The sequence below is a fragment of the Leucoraja erinacea genome, chromosome 5 (genome assembly GCF_028641065.1).
Source record: "Leucoraja erinacea ecotype New England chromosome 5, Leri_hhj_1, whole genome shotgun sequence".
NCBI classification, from domain to species: domain Eukaryota; kingdom Metazoa; phylum Chordata; class Chondrichthyes; order Rajiformes; family Rajidae; genus Leucoraja; species Leucoraja erinaceus.
Window position 1 is genome coordinate 3,625,930 of NC_073381.1, and position 23,863 is coordinate 3,649,792.

A 23,863-nucleotide genomic window follows, 5' to 3' on the forward strand; every position below is an offset into this window, starting at 1 on the left:
TCCCCTCTCAATCTCCTAAATTCTAGAGAGTATAAACCAAGTCTATCCAGTCTTTCTTCATAAGACAGTCCTGACATCCCAGGAATCAGTCTGGTGAACCTCCTCTGCACTCCCTCTATGGCAATAATGTCCTTCCTCAGATTTGGAGACCAAAACTGTACGCAATACTCCAGGTGTGGTCTCACCAAGACCCTGTACAACTGCAGTAGAACCTTCCTGCTACTATACTCAAATTTTTTTGCTATGAAAGCTAACATACCATTCGCTTTCTTCACTGCCTGCTGCACCTGCATGCCTACTTTCAATGACTGGTGTACAATGACACCCAGGTCTCGCTGCATCTCCCCTTTTCCTAGTCGGCCACCATTGAGATAATAGTCTGCTTTCCTGTTTTTGCCACCAAAATGGATAACCTCACATGTATCCACATTTAGGGGTACAGCATATCGCCCAAACACAGGCAAATGGAACTAACTTAGATGAGGCAATCTTGGTCGGCCCAGAGAGTACCTTTTCATGAAGTGAAGAAGCTGTATCTGAGTCTGCTGGTGCACGCTTTCAAGCTTATATACCTTCTGCCGGATGGGAGCGGGGAGAAGAAGGAATGAGCACAAGTCTTTGATTTTGTACCTGCTTTTCCAAGGCAGCGTGGTGTATCTGGAGAGGAACGGGGGGGGAGGGGGGGGGGGGGGGGGGGGGGGGGGGGGGGAGATGAGTTGGTCCAAAGGGTCTGTTTTCGTGCTGCGTGACTATCTGATGTATGACTAAGAGACACTCACACCCACACACACACACACACACACACACACACACACTCACACTCACACTCACACACACACACACACACACACCCACACTCACACACACACACACACACACACTCACACACACACACACGCACACTCACACTCACACACACACCCACACACACACACACACACACACACACACACACACACACACACACCCACACACACACTCACACACACACACACACACACACTCACACACACACACACACACACACACACACACACACACACACACCACACACACACACACACACACACACACACACACCACACACACACACACACAGACACAGACACACACTCACACATACACACACAACCTTTTCATTTGACAGTACACTTATTTTTAAACTGTGCTTGAATATCTGTGTTTCATATATTTGTAAAATAATTTTCTATTTAAGCTGAGTTTAACAATTGATTTATTTTAAACTTTAGCCTAACTTTGTACTTTGATTTTGAAGGTTGATTTTTGTCAACAATGTATGTGGTAGCGATTTGACAGGAATTACTGTTGAGACACAAAATAAGAGCTATAACACCAGGATAAGCGCCCAACCAAGAAAATCAAGCCCGATGCGCAAGTAGTATCAAAACTACCTATTGACACTTATGCTAAGTTTACTTTAGAGATACAGCACGGAAACAGGCCCTTCAGCCCACCAAGTCCGTGCCGACCGTTAAGGGCCTGTCCCAATTTCACGACCTAATTCCCGACCTCTGTCGAGTTTGCCTTCGACTCAAACTCGCAGCGAGGTCGTAGGTGGGTTGTAGCAGGCCGTGATGCTAGTCGTAGGTACTCGTGGCATCAAGTAGGTCGGGGCGTTTTTTCTCGCCTGATGAAAAATGTTCACGAGTAAAAAAAGGTCGTGAATTAGGTCGTGAAAGTGGGACAGGCCCTTCACATTTTTTCACACAAAGGGTGGTGGGTGTATGGAACAAGCTGACAGAGGAGGTAGTTGAGGCTGAGACTATCCCATTGTTGAAGAAACAGTTAGACAGGTACATGGATAGGACAGGTTTGGAGGGATGTGGACCAAGTGCAGGCAGGTGGGACTAATGCAGCTGGGACATTGTTGGCCCGTGTAGGTGAGTTGGGCTGAAGGGCCTGTTTCCACACTGTGTATCTCTATGACTCTATGACTAGCACACACTACAAACACTCGGGACAATTTTACAATTTTTACCAAACCCAATTAACTTACAAACCTGTACGTCTTTAGAATATGGGAGGAATCCAGAACACCCAGGGAAAACCCATGCGGTCACAGGGAGAAAGTACAAACTGTGCACCGCTAGTCAGGATCGAACCCTGAAATCTGGCGCTGTAAGGCAGCAACTCTACCATTGTGCCATCCATCTGAACATTAACTAACTTCTTATTCAGTAATAAGCTATCTACACATTAACAAACTTACAAACTAAATGTCTAACCAAAAAACCCTATCCTAATGCCACATCAGAATCTAAAGTGCCTTTTACACTGTTAAACTATGGGACAACAAAACTAGGCGTGTAGATGTCATTTATTCACTTCACTGACTCCCAAGACATTTACCAGCTAGTCATTGTTTTTAGTAAACTAGCGTTCCTTTTGAAGCAGTAACATTTGTAACTTTGAAACTTATTTCCAGCTGCTTCTACCAAGGGTCAGCTACCTAATGCTCGTCACGGACAAAGTTAAAAAACACTTCCAGAAAGTTATGAGGCAAGAGGATGTGGGAGAGATGTGGTTTGAATATGAAGGTGCACCTCTGAAGTGGTAAGTTTCCAATCAATGTTGTGCAGAACTGCTCAATCCACTGCTAAAATACACATCATAATTCTGCTGAAAGCATACTTTATTAATATCAATTCAATACCTTTTTTATTTTTCTTATTTTTTTATTTTATTTTTTATTTTTTTAAATAGGTGCAGGAGTGGGCCATTCGGCCCTTCGAGCCTGCACCGCCATTCAATATGATCATGGCTGATCATCCAACTCAGTATCCTGTACCTGTCTTCTCTCCATACCCCCTGATCCCTTTAGCCACACAAGGGCCACATCTAACTCCCTCGTAAATATAGCCAATGAACTGGCCTCTGGTGCTTGCTCAGAGCACGAGTACCTTTGCACCGATTTAGTAGTGAAATAAATAGACAATAGACTATAGGTGCAGGAGTAGGCTATTCGGCCCTTTGAGCCAGCAACGCCATTCAATGTAATCATGGCTGATCATCCACAATCAGTACCTCGTTCCTGCCTTCTTCCCATATCCCCTGACTCCGCTATCTTTAAGAGCTCTATCTAACTCTATCTTGAAAGCATCCAGAGAACCGGCCTCCACTGCCATCTGAGGCAGAGAATTCGACAGACTCACAACTCTCTGGGTGAAAAAGTTCTTCCTCATTTCCGTTCTAAATGGCTTACCCCTTATTCTTAGACTGTGGCCCCTGGTTCTGGACTCCCCCCCCCCCCCACATCAGGAACATGTTTCCTGCCTCTAGCGTGTCTAAACCCTGAATAATCCTATATGTTTCAATAAGATATCCTCTCATCCTTCTAAATTCCAGAGTATACAAGCCCAGCCGCTCCATTCTATCAGCATATGACAGTCCCGGGAATTAACCTGTTGAACCTAGGCTACACTCCCTCAATAGCAAAAATGCCCATCCTCAAATTTGGAGACCTAAACTGCACACAATACTCCAGGTATGGTCTCAATAGGGCCCTGCACAACTGCAGAAGGACCTTTTTGCTTCTTAGGTCTGAAGAAGGGTTTCGGCCCGAAATGTTGCCTATTTCCTTCAATCCATAGATGCTGCTGCACCTGCTGAGTTTCTCCAACACTTTTGTCTACTTTCAATTTTCCAGCATCTGCAGTTCCTTCTTAAACTCTTTGCTCCTATACTGAACTCCTCTTGTTATGAAGGCCAACATGCCATTTGCTTTCTTCACTGCCGGCTGTACCAGTTTTTCAAAAGTGCCGGAAACATTTTTCACACAGAGAGTGGTGAACCTCTGGAATTCTCTGCCACAGAATGTAGTTGAGGCCAGTTCATTGGCTATATTTAAGAGAGAGTTAGATGTGGCTCTTGTGGCTAAAGGGATCAGGGGGTATGGAGAGAAGGCAGGTACAGGATACGGAGTTGGATGATCAGCCATGATCATATTGAATGGCGGTGCAGGCTCGAAGGGCCGAATGGCCTACTCCTGCACCTCTTTTCGATGTTTCTATGTTTCTATGTTACCTGTATGGGTACTTTCCCACTCCCTGACTCTCAGTCTGATGAAGGCTTTCGACACGAAACGTCACCTATTCCTTTTCTCCACAGAGGCTGCCTGACCCACTGAGTTACTCCAGCATTTTGTGTCTTTCAACATTTAAAAGGCACTGGGCCAGGTACATGGATAGGAAAGGTTTAGGGGGATATGGGCCCAAGGCAGGCAAATGAGACTATTGAATATTGGCCAGCGTGAATGAATTGGGCTGTAGGGCCTGTTTCTGTGCTGTGTGACTGAGATTGGCTTGGAGCAAATTATAGTTGGTCTTGAAGTACCAGGATGAGCCACATTAGGGATGGTTTCATCTTATAATTGCTAAGCTGGTATATAACTAGGAAGTGAATTTGTGCGATTGTTGGGACAATACTGGTCTTCTTTCTGGGGTGTTCCACCAATCTATTGATTCACCTGCAGACAAAATATGACCTTGCCTTCCATGTGCATTGTTTTATATATTCTCCATGCAGTGATGGTTTAACCAGTAGATGGTGCTAAAACACAGCATAAAATGACGTTGTGTGCTGTGCAAACTTGCACACCAGGGACAATTTACACTGTGCTGTGTTGTAGTTATGTTGTGTCGTGGACTTCTGTGTTTGTGCTTTTAAAAACAAATGTTTAATTTAATTTAATTTTTTATTTTTTTTATTTTAATATGTTTTATTTCTTTATTATTTATTTTTTATGATACTTGACTGTAAGGAAAATTCATTTTGTTGTCTCTAATAGGAGATAATGACAATAAATTGAATACAACAATACAAAATACAATACGATTTTTACCAAAGCCAATTAACCCACAAACCTGTACATAGAAACATAGAAACATAGAAATTAGGTGCAGGAGCAGGCCATTCGGCCCTTCGAGCCTGCACCGCCATTCAATATGATCATGGCTGATCATCCAACTCAGTATCCCGTACCTGCCTTCTCTCCATACCCCTTGATCCCCTTAGCCACAAGGGCCACATCTAACTCCCTCTTAAATATAGCCAATGAACTGGCCTCAACTACCCTCTGGCAGAGAGTTCCAGAGATTCACCACTCTCTGTGTGAAAAAAGTTCTTCTCATCTCGGTTTTAAAGGATTTCCCCCTTATCCTTAAGCTGTGACCCCTTGTCCTGGACTTCCCCAACATCGGGAACAATCTTCCTGCATCTAGCCTGTCCAACCCCTTAAAAATTTTGTAAGTTTCTATAAGATCCCCTCTCAATCTTCCTAAATTCTACGGAGTATAAACCAAGTCTATCCAGTCTTTCTTCATAAGACAGTCCTGACATCCCACGAATCAGTCTGGTGATCTTTGAAGTGTCGGAAAAACCGAAGCACCCAGGGAAAACCCACGGGGAGAATGTGCAAACTCCGTACAGGCAGCACCAATAGTCAGAACCGGGATCTCTGGCGCTGTGAGGGGCTGAGATTCTGTACCACCATATTCCAAGTTTAATAACATACAATGTTTAGAGTGAACTATATGACATTTCCCTCTTCTCATGTTCCACTGCACAAAACTGGGCCCAGATGAACGTGATCAGAAGTACCATTTTTATTTATAGTTTTTATAATGTACGGATGACGCAGATTCATATTAAGTGAAATTATGATATGGGTATGGGCCAATGTCCCAGGCGGGTGGGACATTTTGGTCGGTGTGGGCAAGCTGGGCCTGTTTCCACACTGTTAGACTCTGACTCTGTGAATGTTTCTGAGGGAGACCAACCCCTACCTCCACCCGCTGCTGACACGGGGAGTCGCCTGTACGCTGCTGGTTTCAGAATTAACTACTAAAGACAACCTTCCTGTAGCATTCCTGGAGCATATGTACTCATTCCTGGGATCATCCTGGTAAACCTCTAGACCCTCTCCAGAGCCAGAACATCCTTCCTCAGATATGGTGCCCAAATTTGCTCCGAATATTCAAAATGCGGCCTTATAGAGCCTCAGCGTTACATCCCTGGTTTTCTACACAAGCCCTCTTGAAATAAATGCTAGTATTGGTAGGGAATTGAAGAATGTAGGTGAAAAGAGGGATCTGGGAATAACTGTGCACAGTTCCCTGAAAGTGGAATCTCATGTAGATAGGGTGGTAAAGAAAGCTTTTGGTGTGCTGGCCTTTATAAATCAGAGCATTGAGTATAGAAATTGGGATGTAATGTTAAAATTGTACAAGGCATTGGTGAGGCCAATTCTGGAGTATGGTGTACAATTTTGGTCGCCTAATTATAGGAAGGATGTCAACAAAATAGAGAGAGTACAGAGGAGATTTACTAGAATGTTGCCTGGGTTTCAGCAACTAACAGAGAAAGGCTGAACAAGTTAGGGCTTTATTCTTTGGAGCGCAGAAGGTTAAGGGGGGACTTGATAGAGGTTTTTAAAATGATGAGAGGGATAGACAGAGTTGACGTGGAAAAGCTTTTCCCACTGAGAGTAGGGAAGATTCAAACAAGGGGACATGACTTGAGAATTAAGGGACTGAAGTTTAGGGGTAACATGAGGGGGAACTTCTTTACTCAGAGAGTGGTAGCTGTGTGGAATGAGCTTCCAGTGAAGGTGGTGGAGGCAGGTTCGTTTTTATCATTTAAAAATAAATTGGATAGTTATATGGATGGGAAGGGAATGGAGGGTTATGGTCTGAGCGCAGGTATATGGGACTAGGGGAGATTATGTGTTCGCACGGACCAGAAGGGTCGAGATGGCCTGTTTCCGTGCTGTAATTGTTATATGGTTATTGAGTTTGCTTTCTTTACGACCGAGTTGACTTGCAGATTAACTTTTTGGGAATCCTTTTACCAGCACTCCCAAGTACCTTTGCACCTCCCATTTCTGGATTCTCTCCCCATTTAGAAAATAGTCTACGCCTTTATTCCTATGACCAAAATGCATGGCTCCCCACTTTGCTACACTACACTCCAACTGCCACTTTTATGCCCACTCTCCCAACCTGTCCGTCCTTCTGCAGATCCCTGCTTTCTCTACACTACCTGCCCTTCCAACTATTTTCGTATCATGCGCAAACCTGGCCACAAAGCCTTCAATTCCCTCGTCCAAATCATTAATATACAAATTCATAACTTCACAAGTCCCAGGAGCAATCCACATCCAGTTTTCTATTATTCTCTTCAACAGCTAGAAGGGGTCGTATTCCTGTCTCCCCAGCAGCACTGAACACTTTCCTTAGAAAGGAGACGAGGAGGAGTTTCTTTAGTCAGAGGGTGGTGAATCTGTGGAATTCATTGCCACAGAAGGCTGTGGAGGCCAAGCCATTGGGTATTTTCAAAGCAGACATTGGCCGATTCTCGATTACTAAGGGTGTCAAGGGTTATGGTGGGAAGGCAGGAGAATGGGGTTGGGACGGAAAGATTGATCAGTCATGATTGAATGACGGCGTAGACTTAATGGGCCGAATAGCCTAATTCTGCTCCCAGAACTTATGAACATGACAATAGGTGCAGGAGTAGGACATTCAGCCCTTCGTGCCAGCACCGCCATTCAATGTGATCATGGCTGATCATCCCCAATCAGTACCCTTGATCCTGCCTTCTCTCCATATCCCCTGACTCCACTATTTTAAAGAGCCCTATCTAGCTCTCTCTTGAAAGCATCCAGAGAACCGGCCTCCACCGGCCTCTGAGGCAGAGAATTCCACAGACTCACCACTCTCTGTGAGAAAAAGTGTTTCCTCGTCCCCGTTCTAAATGGCTTACTCCTTATTCTTAAACTGTGGCCCCTGGTTCTGGACTCCCCCAACCTCGGGAACTTCCATTCCTGTATCAAAAGGCTACAGAGGCCAAGTCAGTGGATATTTTGTACGGCAGAGATAGATAGATTCTTGATTAGTACGGGTGTTAGAGGTTATGGGGAAAAGGCAGGAGAATGGAATTAGGAGAGAGAGATAGATCAGCCACGATTGAATGGCGGAGTAGACTTAATGGGCCAAATGGCCTAATTCTACTATTCAATAGACAAAGTTGCAGGAGTAGGCCATTTGGCCCTTCGAGCCAGCACCGCCATTCAATGTACCCCGTTCCTGCCTTCTCCCCATATCCCCTGATTCCGCTATTTTTAAGAGCCCGATCTAGCTCTCTCTTATTCCACAAATGATCATTTCTGAGCCAAATCTTTTACATCAGCACTTTCATCAATAGCAGTTGAGAAAACTGCAAAGAAACATTTCTATGGCCTTGTTCTCAGCAGGGTTGTTGATTCTCTAGAAGCAACAGCGTTTCTTCAGAGGTGAAGCTTTTGCAGACACCCATTGATAGTGAATGCTATTTGGTGGAGCTGCTAAGAAGTGGAGATGGTTTTTGTGGGCAGAGCTATGCCATGATCAATCATCTTCCTGTGTACTAGGGTTTCTATCTGGTTTGCTGGCCTTTGAAAAATAGTCCTCTTCAACCACATTTGCCTTATGCTAGCATGGAAACTTTCCATTCGTATTTACAAAGAAATTTTAAAGAAATCACCGTTGCACTTCAGACATGATTGATTCTTTCCCCTTGTGCGAAAACAAAATTCAGAGATTGCGACATGTTGAATGTATCATGGGAGGATTTTTTCTTGTAATTCTGAGGTAATTCAGAGCCATTAATAAACCTCGACAATGCAATCAAAGATGTTTTATAAATGTTTGCATCGCTAATGACATTCGTAAAATCACAGATAGACACAAAAAGCTGGAGTAACTCAGCGGGTCAGATAGCATCTCTGGAGAAAAGGAATAGGTGACATTTTGGGTTGAGACCCTCCTTCAAGAGGAAGGACATTCTTGCCATAGAGGGAGTACAGAGAAGGTTCACCAGACTGATTCCTGGATGGCAGGACTTTCATATGAAGAAAGACTGGATAGACTCGGCTTGTACTCGCTAGAATTTAGAAGATTGAGGGGGGATCTTATAGAAACTTACAAAATTCTTAAGGGGTTGGACAGGCTAGATGCAGGAAGATTGTTCCCGATGTTGGGGAAGTCCAGAACAAGGGGTCACAGTTTAAGGATAAGGGGGAAATCTTTTAGGACCGAGATGAGAAAATCATTTTTTACACAGAGTGGTGAATCTGTGGAATTCTCTGCCACAGAAGGTAGTTGAGGCCAGTTCATTGGCTATATTTAAGAGGGAGTTAGATGTGGCCCTTATGGCTAAAGGGATCAGGGGGTATGGAGAAAAGGCAGGTACGGGATACTGAGTTGGATGATCAGCCATGATCATATTGAATGGCGGTGCAGGCTCGAAGGGCCGAATGGCATACTCCTGCACCTATTTTCTATGTTTCTATGTTTCAGACATCATGACTGGATAAGTAAAATCTAATTCCACTGGTGTCGGAAGGAACTGCAGATGTTGGTTAATACTGAAGATAGACTAAAAGCTGGTAACACAGCGGGTCAGGCAGCATCTCTGGATGACGTTTTGGATCGGGACCCTTCTTTAGAGTCCAGAATCTAGAGTCTGAAGAGGAGCCCAGACCTGAAACATCACCTATCATTTCTGTCCAGAGTTGCTGCCAGACGCACTAAGTTACTCCGGCACTTTCTGTCTATCTTAAGGGCTTATTAAAATTAAAAGGAATAGGTGACATTGCAGGTCAGAACACTTCTTCAGATTTCACCAATTCCTTAATTCCAGTGGTGTTTTATTAAGTTTTAACAATGCAGGTTAACACAGCAGAACTTTTAACTTTACTTTGAATACCGAGTCTGGAATAAATGTCCAGAGAGTAAACATCACTCTAAAGCATACTTGTCTGTAACGCAGTGTGCCTGTACAGTAGGTGTGAGCATCTCTGGCTGGACTCAGCAGATCAGGCAGCATCTCTGGAAAAAAGGAATAGGTGACGCTCGAAGAAGGGTCCCGACCCAAAACGCCACCCATTCCTTTTCTCCAGGGTTGCTGCCTGACCCGCTGAGTTACTCCAGCACTTTGTGTCCATCTACAGTTTCTTGTTTCTCCACATACTAGGGACTTGATACGTTTCTCCACTTAATCAGCCAGTTGATTACAGATTCTTCTTCATTGATAGTCTAGGAATGCAACTTTAGGGATAGAATAGATGTGGTAACTCCACTGAACTAGGGCAAGAATTTTAAAATAAATGAATGAGAAAGAACATGACTTTGAAACATCGGTTAACAGTTACAATAGATATTTCAGTTACGACTGAGAAAATTTAGAGGCTGGAGCATTGGTTTCAGGTCACTAGTCATGGTGCGTTTGAAGTGGTTTTGGGTGAATTTGAAGCTGAACTCTGCATCAGATGTATTGAAGGAAATGCTCTAAGCTGTTCCATTCACAACTTATTGTCAACGGTCTCTTTGTTTGGCAGAAGGCCAGGAACAAGAAATCTACATTGCCAGGTTTGTTCGACGCTGATGATACATACAAAAATGCTGGAGTAACTCAGCGGGACAGGCAGCATCTCTCTGGAGAGAAGGAATGGGTGATGTTTCTGGTCAGGAGCCTTCTTCAGACTGCCTGGTAGAATGGTAGACACAAAATGCTGGAGTAACTCAGTGGGACAGGCAGAATAACTGGAGGGAAGGAATGGGTGACGTTACATAACCATCGGGCTAGTAAACACAACATCAAACAAATAAGAGTATTAATACCATTGCACTTTATCTGTTTATTTATTGTGTATATGTATATGGTCTATGGTTATATAGAAACATAGAAAATAGGTGCAGGAGGAGGCAAATCGGCCCTTCGAGCCAGCACCGCCATTCATTGTGATCACTGCTGATCGTCCCCTATCAATAACCCGTGCCTGCCTTCTCCACATATCCCTTGACTCCACTAGCCCCTAGAGCTCTATTTAATTCTCTTAAATCCATCCAGTGACTTGGCCTCCACTGCCCTCTGTGGCAGGGAATTCCGTAAAATCACAACTCTCTGGGTTAAAAAGTTTTTTCTCACCTCAGTCTTAAATGGCCTCCCCTTTATTCTAAGACTGTGGCCCCTGGTTCTGGACTCGCCCCAACATTGGGAACATTTTTCCTGCATCCAGCTTGTCCAGTCCTTTTATAATTTTATATGTTTCTATAAGATCCACCCCTCATCCTTCTAAACTCCAGTGCATACAAGCCTAGTCTTTTCAATCTTTCCTCATATGACAGTCCCGCCATCCCAGGGATCAATCTCGTGAACCTACGCTGCACTGCCTCAATCACAAGGATGTCCTTCCTCAAATTAGGAGACCAAAACTGTACACGATACTCCAGATGTGGTCTCACCAGAGCCCTATACAACTGCAGAAGAACCTCTTTACTCCCATACTGAAATCCTCTTGTTATGAAGGATTGAAAATGAAAGGATGTTGAATTGAAAAGGTGTTTTGCCTATTGCCGACTCAAATGATTGCATAGCCAGCAGTCGATTGCCTTGCCATACAGTTAAATGTGGAAAGTACCATTGAGTGGAATCAAAAACATCTCAAATGCCTTTTTAAAAAAAAAAAGATCCGACTTTATTAAATTCTCTCAACATCCATCCTGTTAATTGGCTTCAGAATCGTCTATGTTTTAAAGTAGACAAAAAATGCTAGAGAAACTCAGCAGGTGAGGCAGCATCTATGGAGAGAAGGAATAGGTGATGTTTCACCAGATGTGGTCTCACCAGAGCCCTATACTACTGCAGAAGAATACTGAGCTTTTATCTCCTGTTCTGTATTATGTTTGCATATTCTGTTGTGCTGCAGCAAGCAAGAATGTCATTGTCCTATGCGGGACACATGACAATAAAACTCTCTTGACTCTCCCTTTCTGGGCATGGGTGACGTTTCTGGTCAAGAACCTTCTTCAGACTGAGAATGTGGGAGAGGGATTCTGTGGAGCTGTGGAAGGGTACAAAGAACATGTGAGGTGTGAACGGAACAGATCAAAGCAGACGATGATCTTGGAAATATGAAATGGTTCATTGGTGGATGATTGCAACAAGGGAAGGTGACAACGAGGCATACAGGCCGTAAAATTAAACAGGAGGACAGTGAAACTAGTAGGAGAATTAGGATGGGGGGGGAGGGACGGGAAGAGAGAGGGAAAGTAAGGGTTGCTTGAAGTTCCGGCAGAGTTTGAAAAGGAGTCTTGACTTAAAACGGTACCTATTTTCTCTTTTCTGCAGAGATGCTGCCTGGCCCACTGAGTTACTCCAGCATTTTGTGTCTATCTCCGATTGAAACCAGCACCTGCAGTTCCTTCCCACACGTTGTGTTAGACTCTGTGCTTGTTCAGTGGGACATGGCCAACATCTGGAGATATCCTCGTTCTTGGGAGGGAAATGGGTCTAATGAAGCTGCAGTATGTTAAACGGGTGCAAGTAGAGCAAGCACATTATAATCACAGGGGTCACAGCTTAAGGATAAGGGGAAATCCTTTAAAAACCGAGATGAGGAGAACTTTTTCACACAGAGAGTGGTGAATCTCTGGAACTCTCTGCCACAGAGGGTAGTTGAGGCCAGTTCATTGGCTATATTTAAGAGGGAGTTAGATGTGGCCCTTGTGGCCAAGGGGATCAGAGGGTATGGAGAGAAGGCAGGTATGGAATACTGAGTTGGATGATCAGCCATGATCATATTGAATGGCGGTGCAAGCTCGAAGGGCCGAATGGCCTACTCCTGCACCTAATTTCTATGTTTCTATGTTTCTATAATCAGTGGGGGAAATGGTTTGTTGGGAGAAAGACAAGCAAAAGCAAATGTATTTCAACCTGTTAATTGGCTTCATCAAACTCCGTGTGCGTTTAGTTTACTTCAAGTCAAGTCACTTTTATTTCTATAGGACATTTAAAAAACAACTCTCGTTGATCAAAGTGCTTTACAATTGGTGGAGGTACTAACGTATACAACAGTGGTTCATAGATTAAATACATACATAAATACATACATATAGCCCTCCCTCAGAGGACACCAAGAGAGGCTTGGGAGTAAAGATGAGTTTTAAATCTCGACTTAAAAGAGTCGATGGAGGGGGCAGTTATGCGCAGAGACACCGCGCAGAAATAGGTCTTTGTTAGTTAGGGGATGGTCAATCTGGAAATATTTGCCACAGAAGGCTGTGGAGGCCAAGTCAATGGATATTTTTAAGTCAGAGACAGATAGATTCTTGATTAGTATGGGTGTCAGAGGTTATGGGGAGAATGGGGTTAAGGGGAAAAGATAGATCAGCCATGATTGAATGGTGGAGTAGACTTGATGGGCCGATTGGCCTCATTCAGTTCCTACCACTTGTGAACTTATGAAGGTCCTTCGGTCCACATAAGTCTGTGCCGACCAACGATCCCTATTGCACTAGTTATATATATACCCTACACACTTGGGACAATTTATAGGCCAATTAACCTACAAACCTGTACGTCTTTGGAGTGTGGGAGGAAACCGGAGCACGTGAATAAAACCCACACGGTTTTCAGGGAGAACGTACAAACTCTGCACATACAGCATCCTTGGTCAGGGTCAAACCCGGGTCTCTGGCGCTGTAAAGGGGCTGTCCCACTGTACAAGCTAATTCAAAAGCTCTCCCGAGTTTAAAAAAAAATCAAACTCGTGGTAAGCACATAGAATGTACGTAGGAGCTCGGGACGTCTCTTAGCGGCTCGTAACACTAACGGCAGGTATTCGGGAAACGCGGTAAGCTCGTGAAGATTTTTCAACATGTTAAAAAATGTCCACAACGGTCCCGAGTACCCATGAGTGGCTATTACCGTAATTCGAATCAGGGGAAACTCGGGAGAACTCTTGAATTAGCTCGTACAGTGGGACAAGCCCTTTAGGCAGCAACTCTACCGTTGCGCCACTGTGCCTCTCTGTATGTCTGTGTCTGTGTGTGTGTGTGTGTGTTTATTTGTTTGTTTGTATGCATACTTGTGTATGGGTGTACTTTTGGCTCCAGATTCAGATTCAGATTCAATTTTAATTGTCATTGTCAGTGTACAGTACAGAGACAACGAAATGCATTTAGCATCTCCCTGGAAGAGCGACATAGCAAATGATTTGAATAATTAATAATTAATAAGAGTCCGGGGGGGTGGGGGGGTGGTGATTGGCAGTCACCGAGGTACGTTGTTGAGTAGAGTGACAGCCGCCAGGAATCCAGCATTTGCATTCCTTGTGCCGACATAACTTGAACATTTTTTTAACATCCGGTTCTGAACATCACAAATCTTTTGGCGTTTTTAGCCATTCACAATCGGAGAATATAAATTCTAGGCATGGCAGCTGCTGAGTTGGAAGTGGGGTGGGCCTCACTGCTATCAATCCTGCACGTGTCTGGACACCCAGGGCGGCACAGTGGCGCTGTGCGTCAGGCTGCTGCCTCACAGTGCCAGGCACCCGGGTTCGATCCTGACCTCGGACCTTGTCTGTGTGGAGATTGAACTTGGTGTCTGCGTGTGGGTTTCCTTCGTGTCCCCCGGTTTCTTGCCTCATCCCAGAGACGGGTGGGTTTGTAGGTTAATTGGTGTCTGTGTAAAGAAAATACTTGCACGCTGCCCTCATGTGTAGGGAGTGGATGAGAAAGTGAGATTGTTACAGAATAATGAACGGCACGGATAGAGTGGATGTGGAGAGGATGTCTCCACTGGTGGGAGACTCTAGGACCAGAGGTCATAGCTTCAGAATTAAAGGGCGCCCCTTTAGAAAGGAGGTGAGGAGGAACTTTAGTTGGAGGGTAGTTAATCTGTGGAACTCATTGCCATAGAGGGATGTGGAGGCCAAGTCTGGATATCTTTAAGGCAGAGATGGACAAATTCTTGATTAGAACGGGTGTCAAGGGTTATGGGGAGAAGGCAAAGGTTATGGGATTAGGAGGCAGAGATCAGCCATGATTGAATGGCGGACTAGATGGGCCGAATGGCCTAATTCTACTTCTATGACTTGTGTCGACTTGCAAGATAAGAGAGAACCAGTGTGAATGGGTGTTCGCTGGTTGGAGTGCTCGGTAGGCTGAAGAGCCTATGTCCATGCTGTTTCTGTAAACCAAACAACTTGTGATGTAAGAGGCCCTTGGCTGCCCTTGCCATTTGCTTATGTGCCAGGCGGTGAGCCTACTGTGGGAAACCATGCCTGGATCAATGCTGGGAAAAACACTGGTCCAAGGCTCAGATATGGAACAGTATGGAACTGTCGGAGGAGGTAGTTGAGACAACGTTTAAATAGGTACATGGATAGTTCAGTCTAGTTTAATTTAATGTTTTGTGTGCCGAGGTACGGTGAAAAGCATTTGTTGCGTTCTATCCAGTTAGCAGAAAGACAACACACGATTACCACCCACCACCGAGCCTTGCGGTACCCCACTAGTCACTGCCTGCCATTCTGAAAAGGACCCGTTAATCCCTACTCTTTGTTTCCTGTCTGCCAACCAATTTTCTATCCATGTCAGCACTCTACCCCCAATACCATGTGCCCTAAATTTTGCCCACTAATCTATGTGGGACCTTATCAAATGCTTTCTGAAAGTCTAGGTACAGTACATCCACTTGCTCTCCCTTGTCCATTTTCCTAGTTACATCCTCAAAAAATTCCAGAAGATTAGTCAAGCATGATTTCCCCTTCGTAAATCCATGCTGACTCGGACCGATCCTGTTACTGACCATACAGACATTATCCGTAGTCAGGATCGAACACAGGGCCCTGGCATTATAAGGGAGCAACTCTACCGCTGTGCCACTGTGCCGACCTTAGTATATTAGTAGGTAGACAAAAATGCTGGAGAAGCTCAGCGGGTGAGGCAGCATCTATGGAGCAAAGGAATAGGTGACGTTTCGGGCCGAGACCCTTCTTCAGATTGATGTGGGGGGTGGGGTCGGGAAGAAGAAAGGAAGAGGCGGCTTCGGAGAGTGGAGCAGAACTTCTTCAAATTAGGCAAACCTTGAGGAGATATCGCAGTGGAGTAGATGAAATGTTTAAGAAAGAACTGCAGATGCTGGAAAAATCGAAGGTCGACAAAAATATGATAGCAATACCATGAATAATATAACAAACTACACTCAAAAACTTTAAAAGTAAAACCGGTACTACAGCTTTCATATAGAAATACCGCTGTCGACACCAAACTTTTCCGATGTTTTCACATTGTTCGTTTATTTGTGACCAATGTGTAATTGTTAAGCCAAAATGTTCTAGTGTTACGTACCATTCAAGTGATGTTTTTGTGCTCGGATGAATAATATGTGTGGGCAATGAACTTATTTTTAATCACAGTATTAGAAATATTCAGAAAATGTTTCCGATGATGATTGCACGAGATATAATTTTCTGTTTTCAGTTACCAGTCTTGTTTCCTTTTGTTTTTCATCAGGCATTATCCCATTGGCTTACTTTTCGATCTGCATGCATCGAACGCTGCACTGCCGTGGAACGTTATAGTTCACTTTAAGGTAACTAACTTTACACTTTTGACTGCTATGGAGTGATACAGTGTGGAAACAGACCTTTAGGTACAACTTGCCTCCCACCGGCTAACAAAGTCCCACCTGCATGCGTATGGGCCATATCCAAGAGTCAAGAGTGTTTTATTGCCATATGTCCCGGATGGGACAATGAAATTCTTATTTGCTGCAGCACAACAGAATGTGTGAATATGTAAACATGGTACATAACAGGGGGAAGAGAAAAAAAAAGGAAAAGTTCAATAAATAACAAATATAGTGCAATAATTATATAGTGCTTTGCAGTTCTGAGCTTATTCATTGTTGTGTTTAATATCCCTCTAAACCTGTCCAAGCCATGTATCTGTCTAACTGTTTCTTAAATGTTAGGATAGTCCCAGCCTCAACTACCTCCTCTGGCAGCTTGTTCCATACACCCACCACCCTTTGTGTGAAATGGTACCCCTCAGATTCCTATTAAATCTTTTCACCATAAACCTATGTCCCCTGGTCCTCGATTCGCCTACTCTGGGCAAGAGACTTTGTGCATCTACCCGATCTATTCCTCTCATGATTTTGTGCACCTTGCTATGTTGTGTAAAACTGAAGAATTGCAAGCAGGGGCTAACTTAGACGGGGCACATTGGTCGGCAAGGGCGAGTTGGGCCGAATGGTCTGTTTTCGTGCTGTTTGACTGTACAGCATACATTTTACACATAGGTGGCACGGCGGTGCAACTGGTAGAGCTGCTGCCTCACAGCACCAGGGACCCGGGTTCGATCCTGACCTTGGGTGCTGTCTGTGTGGTGTTTGCTTGTTCTCCCTGTGACCGCATGGATTTCCTCCGGGTGCTTTGCCTCTAAAGATCTCGAGGTTAATTGGCTTCTAAAATTCCCCTTGGTGCGCAGGGAGTGGGCGAGAAAATAGGGCGACTTAGAACTGATCAGTGGTCAGCGTGGACTCGGTGGACCAAAGGTCCATGTGTTCATGCTGTACCTCTCAATCAATCAATCTTGAATGAATGAATGAATGCATGAATGAATGTATGAATGAATGAATGTATGAATGAATGAATGCATGAATGAATGAATGAATGAATGCATGAATGAATGCATGCATGAATGAATGCAGGCATGAATGAATGCATGAGTGATGAATGAATGAAAACTTTATTGTCATTCAGATATACACCTAGACACAGTGCACCTTGAACGAAATTTCGTTGCATTTGCTCTCCAAAATCAGGTAATAGTAAAAAGTGCTAGGTGCGTCCATAAAAATGCCTCATGTGCATGGTTCTGTAAAATAAATATATATAAAAAGTTTTTAAAAAGTGTCGATATTTAAAAGGTTCTAGCCTCGGTTTTGTTGATTGTTCAGTAATCTTATGGCCTGGGGGATGAAGCTGTTGCAGAACCTGGTTGTCCCGCTCTTCATGCTGCGGTACCTCCTCCCAGAGTTAAGCAGTATAAACAGTCCAAATTGTGGGTGTGTGGGGGCTCTGGTAATGCCCTTAGCTCTAATCATTATAGTGGTCATTTAAAATGTTACAGTTGCCAAAATGCCCAGAAAAATATTTATGAGATGATCGTGGCACACAGAGCAGACTGATTTCGCTTTATATGATAGAATTCATGGCTTCCGTAATTCTGTTGTGCTGAAGCAAAGCAAGAATTTCATCGTCCTATACGGGACACATGACAATAAACTCTCTTAGAAACATAGAAAATAGGTGCAGGAGTAGGCCATTCGGCCCTTCGAGCCTGCACCGCCACTCGATATGATCATGGCTGATCATCCAATTCAGTATCCCATCCCTGCCTTCTCGCCATACCCCCTGATCCCTTTAGCCACAAGGGCCACATCTAACTCCCTCTTAAATATAGCCAATGAACTGGCGTCAACTGCCTTCTGTGGCAGAGTATTCCACAGATTCACCACTCTCTGTATAAAAAAATGATTTTCTCATCTCGGTCCTAAAAGACTTCCCTCTTATCCTTAAACTGTGACCCCTTGTTCTGGACTTCCTCAACATCGGGAATAATCTTCCTGCATCAACCCCTTAAGAATTTTGTAAGTTTCTATAAGATCCCCCCTTAATCTTCTGAATTCCAGCGTGTACAAGCCGAGTCTATCCAGTCTTTCTTCATATGAAAGTCCTGACATCGCAGGAACCAGTCTGGTGAACCTTCTCTGTACTCCCTCTATGGCAAGAATGTCTTTCCTCAGATTAGGAGACCAAAACTGTACGCAATACTCCAGGTGTGGTCTCACCAAACCCTGTACAACTGCAGTAGAACCTCCCTGCTCTTATACTCAAATCCTTTCACTCTTGAATCTTGAAGATTTGAAGGAATGATGTTGGTAATTGCAATGGAAATGTCACAAATTTCTCCATTTGAAGATCACAGCTAAAACCCATCATCCCTGGAAATATTGCAGAAAATTTTGTGTGTACCTCTTTGGAACATATTCTAAAATATGTTAACCTGGGCTGGACAGAATGCTCCAGAGGGGTCCTGATTCAACACAATTTTGCATCAAGTAAAATATCAGCACATATATATATAGAAACCTAGAAAATAGGTGCAGGAGGAGGCCATTCGGCCCTTCAAGCCAGCACTGGCATTAATTGTGATCATGGCTGATCGTCCCCAATCAATAACCCATATCCCTTGATTCGACTAGCCCCTAGAGCTCTATCTAACTCTCTCTTAAACCCACCCAGTGGTTTGGCCTCCACTGCCCTCTGTGGCAGGGAATTCCACAAATTCACAACTCTCTGGGTGAATTTTTTTTATTTCTCACCTTAGTCTTAAATGGCCTTCATTTATTCTAAGACTGTGGCCCCTGGTTCTGGACTTGCATAACATTGGGAACATTTTTCCTGCATCTTGCTTGTCCAGTCCTTTTATAATTTTATATGTTTCTATAAGATCTCCCCTCATCCTTCTAAACTCCAGTGAATACAAGCCTAGTCTTTTCAATCTTTCCTCATATGACAGTCCCGCCATCCCAGGGATCAATCTCGTGAACCTACACTGCACTGCCTCAATCACAAGGATGTCCTTCCTCAAATTAGGAGATCAAAACTGTACACGATACTCCAGATGTGGTCTTACCAGAGCCCTGTACAACTGCAGAAGAACCTCTTTACTCCCATACTGAAATCCTCTTGTTATGAAGGATTGAAAATGAAAGGATGTTGAATTGAAAAGTTGTTTTGCCTATTGCAGACTCAAATGATTACATAGCCAGCAGTTGATTGCCTTCCCATACAGTTAAATGTGGAAAGTACCATTGAGTGGAATCAAAAACATCTCAAAAGACTTTTCAACAAAAAATCATCCGATTCTCTCAACATCCATCTTGTCAATTGGCTTTAGAATCGTCTATGTTTTAAAGTAGTCAAAAAATGCTGGAGAAACTCAGCGGGTGAGGCAGCATCTGTGGAGAGAAGGAATAGGTGACTTTTCTGGTCAAGACCCTTCTTCAGACTGGCACGTGTCACCTTTGCTCATTGGGCATACAGCTTATAGCACACATGTAGTAAACATTTTCTGAGGTGTTTAGTTTAGAGATACAGTGCAGAAACAGGCCCTTCGGCCCACCGACAGCCACTAGGATCAATTTACAAGTACGTCTTTGTGGGAGAAAACCGGAGCATCCAGAGAAAACCCTCGCAAGTGACGGGGATACGTACAAACAGAGCATCCGTGGTCACATGAAGTTGTAGATCCTGAAGGGTCCTGACCCAAAACAACATCTATCCATGTTCTCCAGAGATGCTGCTTCACCCGCTGAGATACTCCAGTACTTTGGAATTTTTTTTGTAAACCAACATCTGCAGTTCTTTCTCTCCGTTCAACCAATCACTTTAAGAATGATTTTCTATAGCCCAAGTGTCAGGTGTTCAGTGTTTTTTTTGTTGAACCTGCCCTTAAATAAAATAATCCAAGATTCTGGTATTTTAAGTAAAACGAATTCAAGCTCTAATAGGTTGGATGTAATGCACTTGATTGGTGCAAAGTGATGTTGGCTTTCACTAATATTCAGAAAGGATGCAAAATGAACCTGTTTCACAACTATTTAGTTTCACATTGCAACCTACTCTAAGACTCAGTTTAGGTTATTGTCGTGTGTACCGAGGTACAGTGAAAAGTTTTTGTTGTGTGCTAACCGGTCAGCCCTGGACATTGATACATGATTACAATCGAGCAAGTACACAATAGAGGGAATAACGCTTAATGCAAACTTTATTTTTACTAAAGTCCGATTATAGATAATCCCCTGGTCTCCAATGAGGTAGATAGCCCACAATTGCTCTCTAGTTGTTGGTAGTGTGGTTAACTTGCCTGATAACAGCTGGGAAGAAACTGTCCCTGAATCCTGAGGTGTTTAAGAAAGAACTGCAGATGCTGGAAAAATTGAAGGTAGATTAAAAATGCTGGAGAAACTCAGCGGGTGGCAGCATCTATGGGGAGAAGGAATAGGCGATGTTTCGGGTGTCGACCCGAAACGTCGCCTAGTCCTTCTCCCCAAAGATGCTGCCTCACCCGCTGAGTTTCTCCAGCATTTTTCTCTTCCTTGAATCCTGAGGTGTCGGTTTTGACACTTCTGTACCTTTTGTCTGATGGGATCAGAAATTCATAGCTATCGCAGGAAATAATGGATTTTAGCTTAATATTTGTTTGATGAAGTGGTTGAAGCAAAACAAGAATTTCATTGTCCTATCAGGGACACATGACAATAAACTCTCTTGAGTCTTGAATCTTGTTCATTTGTGTTCTAAGCATCAGCAGACCTGGCTATTTAGTCTTCACCATAGCCCAACATAATCTTTTCTGCCTGCGTGCATTCGCTCATTCACGTCCAACAAGCGTTTAAGTGTAAATTTATTATTGTCTCGTGTACTGAGGCACAGTGAAAAGCTGTGTTTTACGTGCTGTTCAATCAAATCAGATCATGCTATGCATAAATACAACCAAGCCAAATCCTGATTGTCAAGTCTAATCAAGTCAAACTCAACAGCTGAAGAACAATCAAATTGTGCTCCTGGCATTCTTCCCTGCTAAATTCCAACCTTGCCCACAATACAGGCCCAAATGAGGTGCTGACCAAATGTTGAATCTGGTAATTATGAGTGTCTTGCCGAATTGCTGGACGAACTCACCGAACCCTTGGGGAAAGGGTAGTTCCTGAGCGCAATATGTTTTTTAAAAGATCACTTATACAGTGTTCCACATTATCAGCCTATTTTTTTTAATGGGCTCCTAAGCCACATGAGAACGCCACAAACAACCGAGAGTTCTTGTTCAAGCTTGAAGGCAGCACAGTGGCGCAACGGTAAGAGTTTCTGCCACACAGCTCCAGAGACCCTTGGTGCAATCCCGACCACAGGTGCTGTCTACTGAGATTGTACGTTCTCCCTGTGACTACGTGGGTTTATCCGGCTGTTTTAAATTTCCTCACACATTCCAAAGACATGAAGGTTTATAGGCTAATTGGCTTCTGTAAATTGTCCCCGCGGTGTAGGATAGAACTAGTGTACGGAACATCATTGGTCGGTGCAGACTCGGTGAGCCGAAGGGCCTGTTTCCATGCTGTATCTCTAAACTAAACCTGTCCTGAAACATCAACTATCCATGTTATCCGGGGATGCTGCCTGACCCGCTGACTCACTCCAGCGCTTAATGCGAAGTATATATTATTTTTGCCAATGTTCGTAAGTTCTAGGAGCAGAATTAGGCTTTTCGGCCTATCAAGTCCACTCCGCCATTCAATCATGGCTGATCTATCTCTCCCTCTCTAAAATCTTATCTATCCTCCCAAGCCTTTCCTGACGTCCACTGAGCGAGGGTTATTTGTATATATGTATGTAGCTTGTTTGTCTATACTATTCTTATAACAAATGTAAAGCACTTTGGCCAACAAGAGTTGTTTTTTAAATGTGCTATATAAATAAATGTGACTTGACTTGACTCTCAACCCCATTCTCTTGCCTTCTCCCCATCACCCCCGACACCCGCACCAATCAAGAACTGATGTGTGGGACGAGCAGTTCATTTACTAATTTAGAGTGCACTGCTTATATTTTTCTTTCCCTAGAATTTTCCCGAAACTGAAATACTTCATTGCCTCACGAAAGACGCGGTCGAGGCTCATTTTATGTCTTCCATTAAAGAAGCTGATGCCTTAAAACACAAAAGTCAAGTCATCAATGAGATGCAGAAAAAGGATCACAAGCAGCTTTGGATGGGCTTACAAAATGGTACGTAACCTTGTTTGTCATGTCGGTGTTGTTTATTTGGCTAGCCTTGTCGCAGATGTCCCCGTCTTCCTGTGTGAGACTAATAACTGGAAAACTGTTCCACAATTTCACTTCCCACTTCCAAATTTGTTATTTTCCTGAACAATTGTTTACTATTTTTAACCAAGGACTCGACACAATAGTGTTATATTTCCATATAATAGGCGGGAAAAGTTTCCTCCATGATATTGAGGACAAATACGACCATTCATGTCCACTTCCTATATCTGCAATCTGAGGTTTTCTTTTGAATGCAGTTGTTGAATGGCCCATTTTTAAATACCTTTAAGAGGTTAATTGTTATAGCTGAGAATGCACCTGCAGTAAAATTGCTTCAGTAGTCGACTACTTCAGGCAAAGAACACCACAGAACCTTTTTTTCCCTTTGGCTATCAAACTGTACAACTCCTCTCCCTTCTGTTGTGGGGTAGACTGACTCCCCTCACCCTCCCATCCCCCCCCTCCCCCATCGCCGATCTTTGCACATCCCTAATCCTTTCCACTTGTCACTTGAATTTCATGTATAAGAAGAATGAATTAGAATGAGAATGAATAAGTTTATTCGCCAAGTATTCACATACAAGGAATTTGCCTTGGTGCTCCGCCCACAAGTGACAGCATCTTATCACAAATGTAAAGCACTTTGGCCAACGAGAGTTGTTTTTTAAATGTGCTATATAAATAAATGTGACTTGACTTGACATGACATACAGTGACAGTTACGAATGACACATAAAACACTAAGCATTAATAATAAAACACCGTTGATCAAACACGTGAACCAAACAAAATACCAGAGCAAAAGGAGGCTACAGATTTTTGGTTATTGAGTAGAGCTACTACTCGTGGAAAAAAGCTGTTTTTATGTCTGGCTGTGGCAGCTTTGACAGTCCGGAGTCGCCTTCCAGAGGGAAGTGATTCAAAGAGTTTGTGGCCAGGGTGAGAGGGGTCAGAGATGATCTTACCCGCTCGCTTCCTGGCCCTTGCATTGTGTACAATACTGTACAGTGTACAGTATCTTGTGCATTATGAGTGTTGGCAGATCAATTTCCCTCCTGGGATAAATACAAGTTCTATCGCATCGAACACCTCAAGTGCATCATTAAACAATTGAAGTCATGT

General features: G+C 43.6%; 1 protein-coding gene across 3 annotated transcripts in view; it reads left to right on the plus strand.

Annotated features, from left to right (window-relative positions):
* atg5 (ATG5 autophagy related 5 homolog (S. cerevisiae)) overlaps window positions 1–23,863 on the plus strand; it is a 161,502-nt gene that overhangs the window by 19,911 nt on the left and 117,728 nt on the right. For 2 of the 3 annotated variants that reach the window (XM_055635006.1, XM_055635005.1), the window contains exons 3-5: window positions 2,447–2,574; window positions 16,362–16,440; window positions 22,540–22,702. In XM_055635006.1, coding sequence (XP_055490981.1) covers window positions 2,447–2,574; window positions 16,362–16,440; window positions 22,540–22,702 — 370 coding nt within the window. The remainder of the gene's footprint in view (window positions 1–2,446; window positions 2,575–16,361; window positions 16,441–22,539; window positions 22,703–23,863) is intronic. The other variant, XM_055635007.1, reaches the window with a different exon arrangement.